At 47.8% G+C, this 15,076-nt stretch overlaps 3 protein-coding genes across 3 annotated transcripts; 2 read left to right on the top strand and 1 right to left on the bottom strand.

Annotated features, from left to right (window-relative positions):
• The first annotated feature begins 354 nt into the window (after positions 1-354).
• Positions 355-2,012, top strand: GGS22DRAFT_161135 (uncharacterized protein). The gene is made up of 4 exons (XM_047961041.1): positions 355-659; positions 752-989; positions 1,079-1,244; positions 1,362-2,012. Exons 1-4 carry the CDS (start codon positions 650-652, stop codon positions 1,497-1,499), a joined length of 552 nt encoding a protein of 183 aa, XP_047819355.1. The 5' UTR covers positions 355-649; the 3' UTR covers positions 1,500-2,012.
• A 1,173-nt stretch (positions 2,013-3,185) lies between these two features.
• Positions 3,186-4,889, top strand: GGS22DRAFT_161134 (uncharacterized protein). Its single transcript, XM_047961040.1, has 2 exons — positions 3,186-3,317; positions 3,487-4,889. The coding sequence occupies exon 2, from the start codon at positions 3,531-3,533 to the stop codon at positions 4,326-4,328; it is 798 nt and encodes a 265-aa protein (XP_047819354.1). The 5' UTR covers positions 3,186-3,317; positions 3,487-3,530; the 3' UTR covers positions 4,329-4,889.
• Positions 4,890-7,969: 3,080 nt separating this feature from the next.
• GGS22DRAFT_187804 (uncharacterized protein) lies at positions 7,970-10,259 on the bottom strand (the record flags this gene model as incomplete). The annotated part of the gene is made up of 4 exons (XM_047964639.1): positions 7,970-8,836; positions 8,890-9,743; positions 9,796-10,090; positions 10,161-10,259. The coding sequence occupies 4 exons, from the start codon at positions 10,257-10,259 to the stop codon at positions 7,970-7,972; spliced, it is 2,115 nt and encodes a 704-aa protein (XP_047819353.1).
• Between the last annotated feature and the right edge of the window lie 4,817 nt (positions 10,260-15,076).

Genomic DNA, 15,076 nt, shown 5'->3' with positions numbered 1-15,076 from the left:
TGGACGTTAAAGTGTCCCTGCATTGGTGCTGCAGGTCGTGGCGTCTGTTACCCAGAAAGGCGCCTGCACGTAACATGTCTAGACGTACCGGGGCCCAGGGTCTCAACCCAGACTGATGGAGAGATCTAAGATACAAACCTCCAGCTCAGTCAGGATGTCCCAGGTTTGAGCTGTCAATCAACGTCCCGCTCTGCTGGTCGATAATAGTTCCGATTCGGCAATCGGCAGCGTAAGAGGTGGGTATGAGCTGACTTGGATATGATGTATACTATGATTTGCAATCTAAGGGGAGGGAGCATCAGCGCAAATATTCTTTCTCCTGAACCTCTCTGTATCGTGAGAACTTCGAGCTATCTCTAGTTGTTCGTAATAAGACGATTAATTCTACAAAAGCCGGATGATTTCGCTGCTCAAGACTCATTATGAAGCCGTCCTTTCAACCAAGTTCAACAGAGTTCCTAGACTCCTGCAGCCTTACCATCGCCTGCCATTCCCGCTCCTGAACTGGACATATTTCTCTATCCCACTGTATCATCGCTAATTCTCAATATCTTTAAACCCCCTTATCATAACTCGTTATTGCACTCCTGGGTTGAATCTTCATCAAACGACCAACAACTAGGAAATTACTTTCTGGAAAAGTAGAAAAATGGACGGACGTAAGTACAGACTGTTGGGTCCGCGCTGTAGATGCCCAAGCCGGAAAATAGGAGAGACACCTCCTTTTTCGAGTTTCTAACAACCAACTCAGTGAACCAATACCGAACGGAGCGGGTCGCCGACATCCTTGCCGATTTTCGAAATCTTCAATATTACATCGCTGCAGTGCCATCAGAGCCCGAAAATGCCGAAGACTACTACACCGAAGGTTGGGCGGCTTTGCGCCAATGCGCCATAGATGGCCTACACATTCTCAACTGCGCAGCCGACGTCACAGTACCTCAAGCCAACGGCGGCGAAGTGGAACAGCAACGAGCGGAGTTGAAACAGTACGTTTAATTCTTTGCTAGACCAGTAACAATACTATCGATTTGCTTCCGAGAATGGAGAAGACACTAACACGCAAAACCTCCCACAGAATCCTTTTAGACGCATTCTCTCGCAGGCACGAAGGCCAGAAGATCTACCTCCGCCAGGCAGCGGCACAAAGATGGATCGAGTATCGAAACAGCGTCCTCCAAAACCAGCCACCAAACAGTTCGCACAGACGACATCTCAGAGCCTGTGATGAACAACTACGAGGTGTACGGTAGATCCTTATTTCCCCCGAAGACGATTACTTGCCTAGCCTACCCCCTAGTCCCTCCAAGATACACACATTTCCTTCGTTTTTCGGACTTTCTCACTAACACACAGACTAGGAGCTATCACGAATTACAGATGAATACGTCTACCAAGAACTTCAGACCTCCGACATGTCGATGGGCCGCTGGACGGCCGAAGACCCTAGCCTCCGGTCTGTTCAGCGCTGGGTGCGGGCACGCCCGCAAACAACTTAATCGCCACTTCGGGGCGGACTAGAACACCTCTTCGAGGTTAGCGGACAGCGACTAGCCTCGAATTTGGAATGAGACTACTAAAAATATACGTGATGTGATCACGAAGAACACGGGCGAGCCGGTGCTATAGATTTCAGCACCTAGACGGAGGATCAGGACAGGGAACAGGGGAACAAGGGAAACGGGACACCGGAAGATCGACGAACTTGTCGAATACGTGCTCAGGAAACACACTCATTATAACCATTATAAAGTTTTTAGACTGGTGGGTTATGTTCACGGAACTGTTGATAGGGCATCGTTTGAGAGGAAAGACGCAGCAAGTCTGTAAGGAGACTGCCGGGTGCAGTATCAGCAAGCGTACCTAGGTGCATAACCCACCGGAGACTGCACATGGCATACGGAGGTTGACTTCGGTCAGTTGTATAACTAGTGCAGGACGAGAATAGCACTCGCTTCAGAATAGAATAGCATAGTTAGTAGCTACTATTACAATGTATGGATCTACCTAAACACCTACCAGGCTACCAGACTACCAGGAGCAGCAAAGTAAAAATGCTCGGTTTCGTATCTTACCTAGTGAACTCGGATCCACACGATGTCACGATCCTGTGAAGATTTTAAGAATCGCCGGGTTACCTCCCAAGATATCCCCATATGTCCATATGTCCTGTCTAGCCCCGGAGTTGTCCTAGTTGCTCGCTTAGCCCTCGAGGAAGATTTACCGATGTAGTCAAAAATAGTGTTGTACAAAATTGAAGCTAGAGTTTGGGCTGCCGTATGCCGAATGCCATGTGAGACTGAACATACGCAGCCGCTAATCAACGGCCGGACGGTTTAGTGCTAGAGTCTAGGGGCCGTCGGCAAAGATGATGACGAAAATTATCCACCAGTTCACACTAAGCCTATCTTTCTGCCGGTTCAAAGCCAATGCCACATGGCGATCCAAGGATTAGCCAAGGCGAACGTGTACTGATAGTTCTGTCGGCTATTGACGACAAGATAGAATGGTCTGGCCTTGTCGGCGGCGGCGGCGGCGGCGTCCACCGAACTCCATTCCTTAACGGGCGTGAATAACGACCACAGCCGTCGGGATTAACAATCTCTCCGATTCCTACACGACCCAGGATCCTACTATGTAAAAAAAAGAAAATTCCAGCGTGGGGCTTTCAGCTAGCAACGGGGAACGAGTCCATACTCTCTTCGCTAGCATTTTGGCCTCATCTCGACGCGAACGCGAGGGCTGCGAAGGAGAACCAAACTTTTTAACAAAAACCCCCAAAACTTCATAGGATATGGATACGACTTATACTGACCTGTTCTATTAAAAAAAGCATAGCCCACAGTAACGTGCTATCATGCGCTCAACATAGACCGCAACTCGCAACTCGCAACTCATTTGCGATTGATATGTCGCCCCTTGCCCAGCTGAACGGACTTAGACTATTGGATGTGAAGTTACCAATGATCTTTGCTGATGAGCGTCGGAGATCTTGGTCCAGTGACCGTGGCCCCCAATTTCAATAGACGGGGCCAATAGGAGGTGAATAATGAAAAGAATCTAATGAATCCATTTTATTATTGACGGCACTTAAGTACCCACGTACCGAATAGTCGGACCGGATCCACCTAAATCCAGTAGCCCTCAATTCTCCACTTTAACTTTTTATAGCAGCATTTGAATTTGGAAGTTACGCGATCTTCAATTTCTCATTGTTCAACTTGCTTTTCATACATATTAATTCTGCAGGAATATCAATCTCGACCATTAATCTTTGACGGGATCGAGGTCGACACTTCTCTGCCAGTTACCTACTAGTAAGTCTTTTGTGACACACCCGATCTTTGAACCTCAATATGGCCATCTCCTTGACGCCCAACAATTTACTATCAATGTGGTGTTCTGGGCTCATTCGGTTGGCGGATATCAATGGCTTTTGCCGGACCATCTCTCACGTATGATGGGTGCAAATACTTACTTAGGTAGGCTTGGATTATACCCATACATCGACTAGACTAGATTTCTTCAAGATGGCAGCTTGTAAAGTCTGTGAGCAGCCACTTGTGCTGGAGGTGGAAGATGACGATGGCAACGATGAGCAGGAGTTCGTTCCTGATGACCTGGAAATTTCCTGTGGCTGCCATTTTCACTGGCAATGTCTCCTGGATCAAGCCGCGGAATTGGCTAAATCGCTTAAGTGCCCATCATGTGGCGCTGAGATTTCCACAAACACGAACACAGCAGGACCCTCGACGAGCAATCCATCCATACAATCAGTACCCGGTGCGGCTATCTTAACAAGATATACCAACGAGGGTGGCGTTCAGGAGAACTACGATATTCTCCCTGAAATCACCGAGGAAGCTTATATTGAGGCCAACCCTGAGGTTGTACCCGCTCGTGCCTATCACGTCATGTGTAGCATAGGCGATATAGACAGCATATTAGCGATACTGCGTGATGCTGAGCAGTCGCAGGCAGAGCAGATGGAAGAACAAGATCGTGTGTTGAGCGCTGCACAACTCATTCGTTACCAAGACCCACTAGAAGACTCGAAAAGTGGTTTGCACTTAGCCATTGAAAAGGGACAAGAGGAGGTTGTGTGGTTGCTTTTATGGATAGCGTCTACGCTACCCACCGAATCATTCCCAGGACCGGCAGTGCAAGCGGCTCAAGCGATGGGGATCCAGCGGCCCAGCACGTTGGTTTCGGAAGATATCCGAGCGCTTAAGGATAACCAAGGCCGGACGGGTGAGGCGGTCGCGGCGCAGATGGGAGGCCTTTGGACGGCCATAGTGCAGTCCGGTACCTTACGTCCCGATTCCTAAATTCAATCCATTCAAAGATATCGGGTTACACCAGGTCGCCTCGATTACTGCATAGATCGAAACCTTTATATCCATAAGTCCCCTTTTACCCTTTTTGGGGGCTTGGTCAATTGTTGGATAAGTTAAATCGTGATAGTCTTCATGCGGGTGCTCTCTGCAGCGCCGATCTCATGAAACAATGGCTATTTCCAACCTACCCCTCACCAGCCCTCACCAAAAATTCCGCCTCCTATGCATGTCCCCGAGATCTACATACATAGCGACGTACGTGATCGCCAATAACATAGTCGAAAGATCTCTGGTAATCAGAAATGTGACGAGTCATTTCTGTCGCTGTTCGCGATTCTGACGCCAGCACAACGCAACTTGCGATCGGGAGCGGGAGCAGCAAAAAAAGAAAAGAAAATGTTACAGTAAGTTTAGCCACCCTAGGGCAGGATAGGACGAGTCATTCTCGGCAGAGATTGCTGTAAAACAAAGCGAATCCTACAATGCTACCCATTTTGCATGTATACCCAGTACCTATTCTTTGCATATGTATGCAAAACCCTGAATCGGAAGTCATGTATATACGCTCAAATGACCTTCCAGCAGTATATCCAAGGGTAGCACGAGGTCATCTTGGCCCCTCAGACCGTCATGCACCGGCGACGATAATCAGATCATCGCCTTCGGCACTCACTCGCATCGCAGCGCATCTTTTCTGCAATGCGAGGACCCACGGACGGTAGGCAAATGTAAACTCCAAAAAGTGTCTCACAAAAAACCAGGCAAATGTGCGCAGCACACAGATACATAGGCCCGCACGTGCAGCGCAGCGCAGACAGATGGGTAGGAATCGTGGCGTCGGTAACCTGTAATATAGGCAGGTACCTGAGTCCTGTACGTCGGACCCTGGGAGCGGAGTGGGAGCGGAGAGAGGGTCCCGCCACACGAAACGAATCGAAGCGGGTACCCCCTGGGGCAAATATAGCGGTGTCCGGTACCTACATACTTACCTACATACAATACATGCAGCCACAGGAGGGCGACGGGCCGGGCGATATACTATGTATTCCCCCCCCCCCTTGTCGTTTCTCCTGCGTCAGGGGGCGGACTAGCTGACTTCATGTCTGTGTGCGCATATGTGCATATATCTTGCCTCGCGTACTGCGTATGTGTATATATCTTGGTACATGTATGCGCGTAGGCTATGCGCATACATAGGGAGGGAGGGAGCACGGTCGATGCATAGGTCAATTGATCTGCTGCCGATGGCAAGGACATATGCATGGCTAAAATTAACTCTACGTACGTAGGTAGCGATGCGCCAATCCCTACCTAGGTCCTAGGTATACAAGAGGAAACCCCGGTGTCGCACTGCGGGGTCGGGTCGACGGCGACGATGGCGATGGTGATATGCATGAAACGGTACGGGTCCTACATCTGGCTGAGTCAGATGGATGGCTGTGCATATAACGTCTTTTGCTTCTCCGCGCAATGACTGCGCCGTCGGTTCGTCGATAGGTCTGAGAAAGGCCGCGTCGCGCAAGCTTAACTCGAGATATCGTATTCAGACCCGGGTGGATGTCTTGTGGCGTCCTTCGAATTGATTAACTGTAAGCAACTTGGCGAATCGTGGCTGTTACACGATGTTGCTTTACAGGTAGGTAGGTAGGTACTTCTGTAGGCCCCACGTCTCAAGTGTCTGCGATGCTGGCTATACCGAGCGCGATGATGGGATCTAGCTACGACGATCTCGTTCCGAGATACATTGAACTGTAGAACGCAGATCCCTTGGCTCCTCGTGTCTGTCGTCTTTAGGCCGTTTAGTAGGTCACGAACTCTGGCGTACGTACGGGTGTCTTTGAAACGGGTTACGAAAAATTACCTACTATAGGCACTATACACCTCGATAGACCTTCCCAAGGCCAGGCCAGGAGGAATACCTCGCGTTTCTTGTGAGAGCCCACCTACGTCGAGCTTCGGCACAGTCTAGCCCGAGTTTACGGTCGTGGCCTGGACGCGGCCGAGGATTGCCGGGCAGGGGCGGCAGTTCGACCCCCTCTGAGGATTTCTCAAAACGAAGTTGGGACGAAGGCGGTCAGGGGTGAGTGTTTCTTCGGCGTCGTAGGGCGTTGTTGGGGATTCCTTAGAAGCTGCTTCCTCTGCTATGTATGTGCATCAACGGCCGTAGGAAGAGAGCTTAGCTACCCACCAAGGACCTAGGACCTAGATAGCTTACCTAGGTACCTACTCAGATGGGTAGGCCTGCAGGTCCCGCACCACCAGAAGGAGCAGCGTAGAGATGTCCTAAGTAGGTCAGAAGCAGCGCATAGTAAGTCTGCCCAGAAAGCTCTCGATTGGGAGGGATTTTGATGGGGGGGCAGATGGATTTACCTACCTACCCACCGACCTACACACTTAGTCAGAAGGATTCGCGAGTTGCCGAAAGCTCCATCTGCATGTAATGAAGTGTAATAAGTGGAGAGTGGGCGCGCGCATCGAGGGAACACAAATCCTATGAAACATTTTAAGCTCAGGATATACGGGTTGCGGGAGGAGGAGGAGGAGGAGGAGGCTGGCGCCACGAGACTTTCCCAGCGTCGCGATGAAGGATTCGGGTTTCCTGATAAGATTTCGATACCTGGCCGGGCGGGTAGGATCGGGTGTTTCCTTTCAGCTCGACGACGAACTTCGGGAACGTCGAAACGGAAACCTCTGGGGTTAGATAGGGCTGTGCTTGAGAATCTAACCCCGGGTAGAGGATTGAAACAATGAGTAGTCTCTTATCATCTATTATACGGCCATCATAAACGGCCTAGACAGCATAGCACACTCGATAGATTGATTATACACAGTCATGTTTATGGTAGTGTTCTTTAAGATATTGTGACATGTATTTTTATAGCAACATTGTGAATGTAGGCTTCTAGTGTTACAAGATTGAACCGTTCGTAGGCGGAGACGCCTCGCCCTGGGTTCCCGAACCCGTAGTCTAGACCCTGTTGCCAGTTCAGTCTTTGGGACTTTGTTGCAGTCTCTCTTCTAATCTCCCTGATACACGGCCTCCTATTCCCACACTCAACCCATGCAATCTCAATCCGCCAACTCCCCTTATGCCCAAGGTAAGAAAAAATACAGTCTTTGAATAGGAACCCTTTCTTTTCGGCCGCGATGACATGCTGGACGGTACCTAGCGCACTGGGTATAGAGGTCGCCGTTTCTGTCAAAGGCATATGGTAATAAATCAAAAGCGACCCTGACGCCTTGTGATGAAATAAGAAACAACTTCTAGTTGATCAACTTCCACGGACTGATAAGAATAATGAACACAAATGGTATGAAATAAACAATAAAATAAGGAGGGGAATATGATGTAGAGAGAGAAAATAAATAAAAAGGAACGCCGGGTATCCGTAATTGCAAATGCTATTGGTATCGAAGGAATGTCAAGAAGTGTATGATGCAAATGCCGTCATGCGAATGCTGTCGAATCGTTGTGGCCGGCCGTGAATCGTCCATCATGATGGGGGTCATAAAAAAAGAAAAAGGAACGTTGTCAGGCGTTAGATAACTAAAAATAGGCTGTTAAAAAAGAGAGAAATCTGAGATGATATCGACGAATATGAATAACGCTGAATAAAAGTTGGTAAATAGGTTTAATTAGATGCAGGTGTTCCTGTTCGCGTCGGCTGGAAGACGGCGGCAGTCAAGAAAATGTCGCCTGTGGGGGAGTTCTTGACCGGTGGCGTAGGTGCAGGGGGTGAAATTGGAGGTGTCTTGTTGAGACCCTTTGGGTAACCATTATTAATGATATCGTGGCTACGGGCACGGTGTAGAATTTTGCGTTGCTCTTCTGTCTCATGTCGGGACGGGGGTTCCGGGCTGGCAGCGCCACCGTTTAGTTTAGTAAACTCGTTTTCGACGTCCGCGAGCAGAGCGTAAACGTCGCTGTCAGCGTAGATGCGAATGCTTTCCATTCGCTGGAGAGTAGACTCTGCTGACGAGCTCTTGCGTTTACGGTCAATTGGAGCTTCTTCAAGCTCCTCAGCCGGTAGCTCAGGGATCATTGAAGGGACTCTGGCGACAACACGTTGAGGAGATGTAGATGGTGACTGAGACTGAGTGGGGGTACTAGTCTTGGTTGGGCTTCGGGGTGGCGTGGAGATATCAGAAACTCCGGTTGGCAGCCGAATTCCCATGGCTTGCTGAAGAATCTCGCTTGTGCCAGCAACATCTTTGACCATCGAAAGGGTAGACGCGGCAGCAACATGCTCAAGAAGCTTTTGCCTGACGCGGGTTCGTCGATTCTCGGCATGTTCAAGCTTACTAACCCAATCATCAATTGAGGCATCGAGCTCAGCAAGGGTTTCCTCTTGCTTTAGCATCGACTCGTAGCTAAATTTAGCAACACGAGGAGATCGCAAATATTGACAAATGCGGCTGTGGAGATTTCGACGTCCAGCACGGAGGGAAGTGTAGGTACGACGAAGATACTCTGTTCGCTCATCAAGATGGCGAAGCTCCTATACAAGGTTAGTTAGGTAGATGAATAATGACAATAATAAAATGGACCTACCTTTGAAAGGCTCTCAACGTCGTCCTTCTTGAGCACCTCAAACCTTAGAACTTGGCCTAGTGCTTGCTTCTGCAAGTAAGCAACTTCTGATGCATCCATATTATTGACTGCATCAGTAGACTTCCATCCTTGGGGCAAGGCCTCGAAGGCCCGGCGTTCAGCACTGACGCTTCTCTTAGACGCATCTCGCTTATGGAAACCACCGATTGGTGTCCCATCGCTTCGCTTTCGTGGACGCCCGCGATCCATGATGCTCCCAGACTCGGAATTGCCACGTCTATGTGATAGGGTCGGGGCGGCTCGTGTCTCGGAGTCTGCTTTCGGGGTCGCCATGGATTCATTGCTCGATCGTGATTCGAGCACAGGCGTAATCGAGCCCATTCTTTCCCATGGTCTCGGCGAAGCTCGGCATTCTGCGGGTGCTGATAATGGTGTTGGCAATGTGGAAGTAGTCATATTCGTAGACGCCGACATAGGGGTCGTAATCGAAGTCGAAGCGGGCGTGAATGGAGTGCGCGTCCTCGGCGAGTCATCAGTACGAGCAGACTTCATGGCTGATTCCGGTTCCTTGTCCTTATTTCTAAGGCGGCTTAACGAAAGTTGCCGCGCTAGTCTCGGGATTGAGCCACTTTGCGTGGGTATCGTTAAAGGTGCTAGATCCCTAGGTGAGAGAGGTTGCTTTAAAGGTGAACCAGTAAATTTCCGTACGTCTTCGGAAGGGGCAGATATTTCTGAATTCTCATCCAAATTTTCCTTCATAGTAGACACGGACTCCATGAAATGACGCTGGCGCCAGGAATTAACAGGAGAGCTAATGGATCGTTCATGTAACGCAGGCCGGCCTGGGATTGTTGCTATGGCTGGTTAGTTGTGTTGATGAGATAGAAACACGATTCTTTGACTCACGAGAATCCATTGCAACCTCCTGTACTGTTGTCATAGGACCTAACTCGGGGACGCTGATTTTCCTCCTTCTCGTCAGGTTGTGCTCCTTGATTCTCATCCGGAGACCGTTCGATACCGAGGTCTTCTCTGCTTGTCCCATAGCCATGGCGAAGGCTTGCTCAGGGTCCAACTGCTTCCCAATAATCGGTGATGGGAGCTGTTTTTCCCTAGGGAATAGCTGGTACTTCCTCGCTTCCGGGTTCTGCATCCTCCAAGCAAATGGCTTCTTTTCCTCAGTCGAGCTTACAGACGACAACTGTATGGTGATGTTAGTATGGTGATACATCTGATAGAGCTACCTTAAACCAGGAAGGTGAAGGGCATACCGAATCGGTAGAGTCTTTGGCGGAGAAGGCATTTACTATATAACTTCTTAGGCTACCCTCAAAATCGGTATCGACGAGACAAGCTGCTATATGGGCCATTGGACCTGCAGGTAACGAGGGTCCCCAGGCAAATCACAAACCACACTAGGGGAATATTATGCAAGGAATTGAAATAAGAAATGTCTCTCATGCGAATGAAGGGCACGAAAGGTGACGGGCGGAGCTCATGTATTTGTAAGGTGAAACAAAATGCAAAATCAAGCGTGCGTTCAAGAGCAACAGAAAAGCTGCATGACAAAAAATATATGCAAACACTTAAGAGACAGCCCTGCCTTTCATACAGACGGATGGAGAGAAACGGGGAGGCAAAGGAAACAGGATATGCATGTCCTTAATACCTCGAGTATAGTCGGTACCAAGTTGTTCTAGTATGTATTTCCATGGAACCTATAGGGGAGGCCAATAAGGGAATTCGTTCGTCTAATGCGTCAGGGGACCTTTGGATGCAACCTCCACTCAGAGCTTAGGGAGAAGGAGGACAAGACGAGGAGAGACATGCTGGTGCTGCTGGTGCTGGTGCTGCGGCATCCGCATGCATTACCCATTACCGTAGGTGTTGGATAATGGATAAGATGTAAGTAAGACAGCTAAAACCGTGCCAGACTCGACATGCCCATACATGCCCATACATGCCATACATACAGCTGTATGTAGCTACCCAGCTAGAGGTCTCCTAAAGAAGCCAGGCATCGTTTCAACGTTGGTTGTCCCTAGGTTGAAGAAGGTATCCCGCACTAAGGATCGGAGCAAGCTGCAGAATTGGGTTTAGACACATCGAGAGAACAGTTTTGGTGGAGGTCCAGAATGCTGCGTCGACAAGGCGTTCAACAAGGATTTGAAACCGCTTAAGCCCTTGACAGGGATTCGAGGTTCGTCTAGGGTTATCGCAGCTTGGGTGGACAGGGGGAGTAGAGCTTTGACCCTTGCTGCATGCAGGGGTCGCCCATGGCTATCTTACAAGCCATGGGCAGCCATGGGCGAAAAAAACGAGGGTCTCGGTGGGTTTATTATAGCAATGCTTGTAAATAACCGAGTTTTCTTAGCATTGCTTAATTGAAACTTGAAGAGGAACTTTTCTTCCACGCTGCCGCGGAAGACGACCATCGAATAGTTTAACTGAGCTGTATTTCCGTCAAGGGGGTGACCTAAATCCAGCAGACATCGTACCGGGGAACATCGCGGAAAGCTAGGTATCAAATATTTGTTAATTCAATTTCAGATCTTGTTACCTAGATAGGTAAGTATTCAAGGTATTCATTCAGATCCGACTGGCTGGACTCTGGGTTTGGCAGTGCCGAAGAAATCCCTACGTCACTCGACTTAATAATAACTCTTCGTCGGCAGGTCTTTTCTTTTTTTAAAGGTAGGTAATAGATAAGTTCTTAGACTATATCCTAATTTCCTGGTTATGATCGTGATACATTTAATTAGAAATTCTGAGGAAAGCCGATTTCAATTCACGTATTGTATTGTTCGAGCTGTATGATAAACATAGATGCGTACTTGACTCCTGAATTTGGAGGTGAATGGTCGAAAGGAGAAAGTGTGATAAGGCAAGTTCCGAGGATACGACCTCGACACTAAATGGGAATACTAATGCTGTTACTTGCATAAACTGCATAAGTTAAATAAGCTAACATACATGCATGGGTCGGGATCCCTCCAATTGCATACACGACGGCGGAGTGTCGACGTGCATACACCGGATATTGATCTGCGGAGACGGTAGTATCGCAACTGCAGAAGTTGGGGAACACATACTGACTAGACTAAACAGCTTCATTATTATAAGATATTATAGGATATCGAAGTTGGCGCCTATGCAGCTTTAATTGTCGCTTTGACAGTTTTGCTGCCAACTATCCCAACCTATCTATGCCGGTCGTCAGCGTGCGTTGAAGATACAACCATGACGAGTATGACAAGCATGACAAGCATGACGAGCACAAGGAACCCCAATTATCAACAGCTATCTTCGCCAGAGATAAACTGACACGAGCAGCTCGAGTAAACTTTTACTTAAGCGAATCCAGTCTTCTTCATAGCCAAGAGAATTCCAACTTGCCCCTCGGACCGCCTCAGACTTGATCACCCTGAAGATGCCTCATCTTAACAAGCGAACATAAGTGATGTAGGTGATCATGCAAAATGCACGACAGCCGTGATAACATTAGCGCCATGTACTCCATAGCGAGTACCAAGATTAGGTAATGCTGTCTTAGATCGTTGCCGGCAGAATTTGTGGGAAGAGAGGATTGTGCGTGCATATTAGCCACTTCGTCATCGATACGCATGTTAGAGGTTTACGATTAGGAATAGCAAAATTGTGTACGACCGGCTTCGGATCTTCGTATACCTGCTGACGAAAATATGTCTCGACTTTTAAAAGTCCAAGTCTTCGAGGCGGTGGTGTAACGACAACGTTGAATATTTGCTTAAGTACCTAGGTCTATCAAACTTCCGACCCGTTCCTCCTAGATTCCTTCGCGTGCTTACTGAGATACATACTAGATGGAAGATGTTCGTGGAGCCAAGTGGCTGTTACAGATCTAGAGGTTGTGTGATGATGTGCATGCTTTCGTATCAAATGGTAGTCTCTGATAGATAAAAGGTTACATATCATCACAATGAGGGGAAAATAGCAGACGATCTAGATCTAATAGTATACATGTTACTATAGGCAAAAAGGCATAGACGTTCATACCTCGTGGCTCGGGAAACAGTACAGATTTGGTTTATGGTGGTATTTATAGGGGACCTTGGGTTAGGACTACTACCAGAAGCGGTGATGCCATCACATATCTATACAAGGAGAAAATATCATTGGAGGTCAACAACTTCAGAGAAACAGGGGACTATATGTTTTTGGTCATTCATTCTCATCTAGGTATAGATCGTGTTATTAAGCTTTGTGCTTTGACATAACAAGTTGACATACGCCTTCTCGGCACATGAGCGAAGAAGCTGTTGATAATGTATCTAACGGGGCAGAATGGAGTCAGAGAAAGTGCCCCATGTGCTAATCTTACTATCTGCACTGTAAAGAAGCCTATCCCCTATGTTATACAACAGGCATTATCTACCAATTACGATGTGCGTAAGAGGTGTAAGCTACCAATATAAGCAGAGCAAGGGATAATCACTTTCACAGTCCAATACAGTAGTATTAGCACATGGGGCACTTTTTCTGACTCCATTCTGCGGGGGTGTCTTCGCAAGATGCATCAAATTCAATATACGATATAGCGGGTAGAATTAGTAGTTAATCGATGGTTGTCCGTGCTTTGAGTCAGTGCGTAACGCGGTTGTGACTTAGTCAGTAAAAGTTGTAACCGAGCTGACTTCAACCTTGCTTGTATGTACATAATTGCCATCGCCATTTCTATTCTTTTCCATTTCTATCAAGCCCCCAGGTCTTTCCAGGCCTTTCCCGGATGCTTATCCGCCACCTCAAAGGCAACCCAAGCCAAGATGTGGCAATTACATAAGAAATATTTCATCAACTTCATGCGTACTTACTTATTGCCTCAACTACCGCTATGATAGAGGCAAATTCAAGACGAAACGCCTGTTCTCTATGAACTTTTCAGCAAAATTTTCGCACGGGAGGAGCCAAAGGAACAGGGGTAAATTTTTACGGCAAGTGGGGGAACGAGTTACAGCTCTCTCGTTTAAGCCCCTTTTTAAGACACACTTCCGCTGTCACCTACATAATTACCTGGTGGGTAGGTACCTACCAGCCTACGTGGGGCATCAACATTACCTGAGTCCTAAAGAAACTGGCCTGCTGCTTGGCATGCAGAGATTTGCAAAACGTGGAAGCGCATAATGTTTATCTTTACATGATCTACGTTTTTCTTCTCTAGTGCTCTCATCGATGACATAGGAACACAAGCTAAGTCTCTAAACTCGAGTCAGGATACTAACTTTTCGAAACTACCTAAATACTTTGGTATGTGACAAGAAACAACCATCATATACATCATAGCTATACATCAAGGTATACATCAAGGTATACATAATATACCCTTACTGTACGTAACAGGTATCGAAGGAATTCGCCAACGGGTCAGCGTCTAGAAAAAGCTGAGACATCTTATGCCCCGACTCAAAACAATTCGCAACCTCATCCGAACCCGTCTAGCGCCAAAGAGATCGGAAAGATCAATTCCCATCCATGTCTCAAGCTCTAGCAATCTCATGTCATACCAGCCGAAACAACCAATTGCCGGACCAAAAAAAGAAGAAGAAAACGTATCAATACATGTAGCGATGGTGTTTCTACATACATAAGTGTAGATATCCCAAAATGATCTGCATTCGAGCCTCGGAAAAGGGCGCTAGGACCATCAGTCTTCATAGCTGAAGATGGACTAGTTTTACTTGAAGCAAGCCGGAGCTGTTCCCCCCATCTTAAGATGTACGCCATATTAGTGTGCCCGTAAATTTCCATCCTTGGACGGGTAGTGAACGGTGCAGAAGGTGGTTATGAAGATCTTATTCCTAATACAACGTTCTTTCAAACCACCAACTACTTGAGAGGCGACTCGAAGCTACCTATTCTCAAACTAATAGGATTTATTTTTGAGGGATTACCAAGCTCAATACCAGCCCGCCAGAGACATACGTATATGACGGCTTAAGCCAGGTTTTATGATCACCCTTCCCGTCTGCCATGGACCTGGACCAAACCTTGGAAGCGATCTGACCGATCATCCACAAGGGATCTAGCCGATAAAATATTGCGATATCGACAGGGAAACCCCCTAGCTAGTCTATTTTTCTTCCTAGCAACCGTCAGGGTCCATTGAGGTCATATCTTTCCTGCGGAAGCAAGCATGCCTTCTTGCTTCGCC

Source organism: Annulohypoxylon maeteangense (genome assembly GCF_022496945.1).
Source record: "Annulohypoxylon maeteangense strain CBS 123835 unplaced genomic scaffold GGS22scaffold_7, whole genome shotgun sequence".
NCBI classification, from domain to species: Eukaryota; Fungi; Ascomycota; class Sordariomycetes; order Xylariales; family Hypoxylaceae; genus Annulohypoxylon; species Annulohypoxylon maeteangense.
The sequence above is the reverse complement of the archived record's forward strand: the minus strand, read 5'-3'. Positions and strand labels throughout refer to the sequence as shown.